General features: G+C 38.9%; 1 protein-coding gene across 2 annotated transcripts in view; it reads left to right on the forward strand.

The window, feature by feature from the left end:
- Positions 1–6,000, forward strand: part of LOC107676409 (beta-galactoside alpha-2,6-sialyltransferase 2) — a 69,884-nt gene that overhangs the window by 34,115 nt on the left and 29,769 nt on the right. The window contains exons 2-3 of one of the 2 annotated variants that reach the window (XM_016470957.1): positions 2,007–2,062; positions 3,920–4,931. In XM_016470957.1, coding sequence (XP_016326443.1) covers positions 4,022–4,931 — 910 coding nt within the window. In that variant the 5' untranslated portion in view covers positions 2,007–2,062; positions 3,920–4,021. The remainder of the gene's footprint in view (positions 1–2,006; positions 2,063–3,919; positions 4,932–6,000) is intronic. The other variant, XM_016470951.1, reaches the window with a different exon arrangement.

Genomic DNA, 6,000 nt, shown 5'->3' on the forward strand with positions numbered 1-6,000 from the left:
TTTTATGTAGATTTCTACTGTTACAGTGTGTTTGTGTCTGTCGGTTTCAGCTCAGGTTCAGACAAAAGGAAATGTGGTAAGCAGACCATGTCTGTTACACTTCATTTTTTCATTTACTTTGGCTTTCTCAATTCTTCATTGGGTAATTTTTTTTTCTCTCTTTTTTTTCATGAGAGATCACATCAACCCAAACCATATCCTGTGCATTATGGCTTGTGAGTAGCTTCTAATAAGGAAACGTATGTCATGTAGTTCACTTGACAGCAGTGTGCTGCAGTGTAACATGTTAACCTCAACATCTCATATTCAGATAAGGGGCTGAGCCCTCCTAAAGCTAAAGGCCTATTTCTGGAGTCCCACCATTTTTATTTTCATGTCAGTCCCTTTTGTCATTAATTTCGCCCTGCACTTCAACATTGAACTGTTAATGTCTTTCCACCTTTGCTTTTATCTCTTAGTACTTTCGCCACGTCTCACTTTCACTGTTCACTGATGTGAAAATCCTGCCGCACTGTCCTTTGCTGTGCTCTCCACACGCGCACGCACACTCACTCACTCACTCACTCACTCACTCACTCACTCACTCACTCACTCACTCACTCACTCACTCACTCACTCACTGAATGCTACTAAATGACATGATGCCCTCTAAACAGTACTCAAATTTAACTAAAAATATTCTTAGGAAGTTAAAAAGTTTAAGATAAATTCTAAGAGGTTCATGAGAATTTTCCTAAGTGCAATTCTTGAAAAAATTCCTAATAAAAATAAGATGTTCTTCAGAAAATATTGAGAAATTCAGAGAAAATTGACAGGATTTGGTCTAATCAGAAGAATTGTAGAGTCGTTCACAATAGCTTCATTCAATTTGTCAATACTGTCAAGGAAAATGATTCTCCGGTCTGTATACACTGATCATCATCAGACATGGATTTATCAGTGATCTTTTATGCCACAGCAGTATTTCACTGGGTAAAAAGGGTCTAAAACACATGGTGACTGGCCTAACAGTTATTTAAACCTCTGGGAATTTAATAAAGTTGGAGGTCCAGCTATCCTTACTATTCCTTTAAATCACAAGTAGTATTTGTGGTTTATATCAAGATGTTAATTCAATACCAGGCTTCATATTTGTCTATTTTTGGATGTTTGATGTTGTCCTACAGCTGTGACTTGGTTTTTGCCTTTGCTGTAAACCTAAAACACTTTTCATCTGCGTACACGTGTGCATGAATGGGTAAAAGAGAGAAGGAAGGCTAAAGCATAAGAAGTGTGTTGTCATTGACTAACTAATCAACCAACTGGTATGACATGCTAGAAACAGTCTAAACATGTGAGAATAAATAAAGATTTGGGATGTACAAAACTTCAAATTATCATTACGGACTAGTCAGTTATCTGAGCAAGAAGTCAGTCTGAACTCTTAGATTGGAAATATCATGGGTGCACAACATCTGTTTCACATCGTCCAACATTTTGAGCCTTTTTGAAGCATTCTGACAAACATCAAGGCACTGTCCTTTCTCAACACAACACCTCACGAATAACCTTGTGAATCCTGCATAATAATGGGAGCATTGCTAACCGCAGGCCATTTGAAGTCCCACAGTGAAATGTTTTGTTGAAGATGATGAAATTGTTCACAAGCACTGTTCTGATTGCTGTAGCAGTGCTCTTCTAAATGAGATGGATTTAGAGACCAAACTTCATTGGTAACTTAGTCTATCAAAAGTATCTCGCTTTAAAAGCACCACTGGTAAGGATTTTAGATTCCCTAATCCACTCATCTGTTGTTGAACGAATAGTCCAGATGTTCGAGACGGTCTCAGCCAGCGCTGCAGTGTACTGAGTTCAGGGAACACACTTTACTTTCTCTTTTCAAACCTTTCTGGCAAAAGTGCACATAATCATGACAACAACCAAAACCACATGTCCAGTGTGTGCGTGTTTGTTCTAAGGAAGATACTCTTACTCTTCTCTAATTGCTGTCTTCTTTTGTCTTTCAGGGACAGACGAACTGGTTGAGGATAAATTAGTTCAAGGAAATAGGAACTGCAGCGAGGTGTGTAAATGTGTACAGTGTTTGTTTGTTTTTATAAAAATGCCAAGATGTTTTCTGTGAGGGTTATATTTAGGGGTTGGGTTAGGAGATAGAAAATATGATTAGCTCTGTATCAATATACTCTGTATCTGATAGCTGAAGAGACACATTTGAAAGAATGGCAACTGGTTAGCATGCTAAACAATTAGCATGGAAAACTAATTAGCATAACACAACAAACTCTGGCATGGTCAACTTCAGAGAGGTATTTCTCGGGAACAGAATATCAAAAATCTGTCTAGTAATTTCTGTGCAGCTCGGTCCAAAAATCATCTGCGCCAATTTTGGGCAAAATTGGACAAAGTCTGTAGGAGGAGTAGCAAAAAAACTATTTTTAATTTTCTTCAATATGGTGGACAGGCACATTGATGGAAAATGACAAACGAGATATTGTCAGAATTGTCATAAAAATTGTCATAAATCGATAAAAAAAAATAGTGTTTGAAATAAATCCTTCTGTGAGATGATGTGGCTTCTTACACCGAATAAGGCACGCAACATATTTCATAGTATTCTAAGCAGTGATAAAGGCTATGTTGATTAGCATTGCATTATTATATACTTTTATTATAATAAAAATTATAAGACAAACTCCGATAAACCATATATTGTCGCAGTCGTGTGTTTATTAGTCACGTTGAATTAATGAAAGCAGTTAAATCTTCTGTTTATTCAACAACCGCTATAGGCATTTCCTGGGTTTCTTCTGCGAGGCGTATTTGGAGTTTCGTGCCCTCTGGCCTTTGGATGGAGATTTACTGCTGATCACAGAACTGTGCTTCACTGAAAGATACGCATGACAATCGCAGCTTCTGCCTTATCACGATTTATCGCCTTTGTGATTTAATTTCGATTAATCGTGCAGCCCTGCAAGGAATGTCGATTTTTGATAATGTTTTGGAAAGGAAAAGAGATTTTTGCCAATGTTTTCAAAAGTTATAAGCATTTTTGCAAAAAACTCATATCTCTGGAACACTAGGTGGAGCTGTGTTCAGACTTCTCAGGTACCTTTGGGACATGCTGACGATGAAGCCTCCCAATTTTTGTGCCGATTTATCGCAATTTGTCAAAATTCAAAATAGCGGACAGGTGGTTTATCCAGTCATGGCAAAATCGGTATCCATGGATTCAGCATGACAAAAGGACACCAAGATCATGATTTTCTGACAAACCGTTCAAAAGTTATTAGCAAAAATAGCCTTTTTTTTTTTTTAGCCAGACCGCATCCGTAAGAACTTGGTCCTTTGATCACTTCATTTTACCGCAGATTTGTTACAAACAAGGCACAATTCATCACAGGATTTTCAGAAAGATTGAAACTAAAAGACGATGCTGTGCCGACTATATTGGATCCGACAGTAATGTCGCACCACACAAGTGTGAGTAACTGTTTTTATTACGTGATCACTATTGCTTTGTCTGTTAGTACAGATCGTTTGATATGTACTGAGTATCTATGCGTTTTTAACCTTAATTACAGCAGCGTCCATCTATGAAGGATGTAGGCTTTCAAACATACACAACTGTTAGCCAATCATAGCAGTGGGCGTTTACTTCTGAGTCTACAATCCGCCACACCTATTCAAACAGTACAAAATAATAAAGGCAGTTCATGACCCCTTTAAGATGGGTCATTTTAGGGTTAATGAGTGGTGATGTAATGTCTTAATTCTGTTGTAGGAAATCAACTGAAAATGTAGATTTGTGTTAAGAATATTGTAGTGGTCAACTTTGATTTATTTTTTCAAAGCTATTGATCTGTAGCTGAAATCGTGGAACATGCCATATTCCAAGAACACGTTTATTTTTTTTTTCGAGGTTATGAGGTTAACCAGTCCTGTCCTGTTGTAGGTCTCCTGCTGACCCTTCCCCAGTTAGTTCTGGAGTGCAGTGGCGTGCGGCCGAGAGGACTTCTGAAAAATGTCCAGTCTGAAATGGTGGCGGCGCTTTGCCCTCGGCCTCATGCTGGCCTGGGTGCTGCTGTTCCTGGCACTCCTCTCCTACTTCATGGAGTCACGAGTGGACGACCCACACTCAGCGGCCGCTCTCTCCTACACAGACACGCGCCGCCTGACCTCGCTGCAGGGCAACCCTCGCACCATAATGGCCACCCATTTGGGGCTTGCCACCTCCGCCACCCCCTCCGCCTCCAGCAACACCCAACAGGAGCAAAGCCAGGAGGAAAACCCCAGTGCCGACCCCCAGCCTAGTCCGCTCAGCCAGGAGGCCTACCCCTATCCCGACCCTCAGAGCCTGGCGGCCTGGTCTGCATTCGGCACTCAGGACGTGGGCTCCAGATCGGCCGCCGTGAGTCGCGACCGTGAGAGACAGGAGTATAACCAGGATTCACCTCAACAGGATGAAGAAGAGGTGGTGGGAGAGGAAGAGGAAGATGAGGAGGAGGCAGACGACGGCAGGAGGAGGACAACTAAATGGTCGGCTAGGCATGACGACTCTGACCCGGATGAGTACTACGTTCCCAGGTCAAAATCCGTAGTGCACGGTCTGTGGAAAGGGAGTTTGTCAGTGGGCATGCTCAGTCCTCGCCTGCAGAGAGCTATGAAAGACTATCTGAATAATAATAAACACAGCGTGGCCTACAGGGGGCACCGGAAGACACAACAGAGTGGACAGCAGGTGTTGTGTGAGCTAAAGAAGGGGGAGAAGGTTCGAACTTTGGATGGGGCCGAGATGCCTTTCTCCAATTTAGGCTGGCAGAAGATTGTACCTGCCTTACCCTTAAGCCAGCTCTATGGGCCAGGCTTCCAGACCTGTGCTGTGGTCACCTCTGCCGGAGCCATGCTTCACTCGGGACTTGGCAAGGAGATTGGTGAGTTAAAGTTGAAAAATTTAAGATTTTAATTTGGGAATCCCCTCTAAAATACCCTTAATCATTTTATTACTGTAGGTATTATCTGAAAATAATACTCAGAAAATATCTGAGTGGCTAATTGGTATGCATGTGCAATATAATTATTATCTTAAGACATTTTTTTAGGATAGTTTTTACTTTATGCATGTTTACTCTTGTTTTGGTTTTTGTGTTGTGTACTGTAAAACGCATTTGAAAAGCTTGCTCTAAAGGCACTATTAAATTAAATTTAAGAAATCGAATATTGTAACCAGAATAGTACAGCATAACTGTCCAAACTATAATAATAATAATAATAATAATAATAATAATAATAATAATAATAATAATATTGATATAAATATAATAATAAATGATATATTTATTTTAAATAAAACAATATTATTATTGGATAATATGCATGTTTACATTTTCATTTGCAGTTAATCCTTAAAAATACTAATTTAATAAACCTGCCACATCTCATAATTTACATGCATTTTAAATATTTTGCATATTTAATGTATTTTCTGTACTCTATGATGTTGTGATGTTGTAAATTCACTAGAAGCATTAAAAATGTATTTATTTTATTTATGTATTTATTTTTTAAATCTGATCTCTTCATTTTATATGTTATCTTCCATAAAATAATAATGGAAATAATTAGCAGCTTATCAGTATTGTAGAGATTTTAATAGTGGTTTATCCCTGCCTATTTGTTTTATAAAATGATGGACAAAAACGATCAATTCTTCTCTCTAGTAATATAGTTCATTAGCCTGACTGTAGGCTTTTTCAGTCAGATTTCAGAGTCATAATTACTACTTTAAAAAAGGAGAAATTGTCAATGGCTTAATATTTCCTTATGACATGTTTTCTTTCTTTCTGTTTTTATTAATGCTTCAGATTCCCAATGTCTAGTTCTCTGGTTCTTCAAAAACCCTGAATAGCTGTCCTCATTTAGTCTTTTCAGAAGAGTATCCTGAAAGATGTGAAATTTGCCTGTGAAGAGAGGCCTTGTTTTGGTTGGGTTTAGGAACCGCTC

The sequence above is a fragment of the Sinocyclocheilus anshuiensis genome, unplaced genomic scaffold (genome assembly GCF_001515605.1).
Source record: "Sinocyclocheilus anshuiensis isolate Anshui unplaced genomic scaffold, SAMN03320099.WGS_v1.1 scaffold1126, whole genome shotgun sequence".
NCBI classification, from domain to species: domain Eukaryota; kingdom Metazoa; phylum Chordata; class Actinopteri; order Cypriniformes; family Cyprinidae; genus Sinocyclocheilus; species Sinocyclocheilus anshuiensis.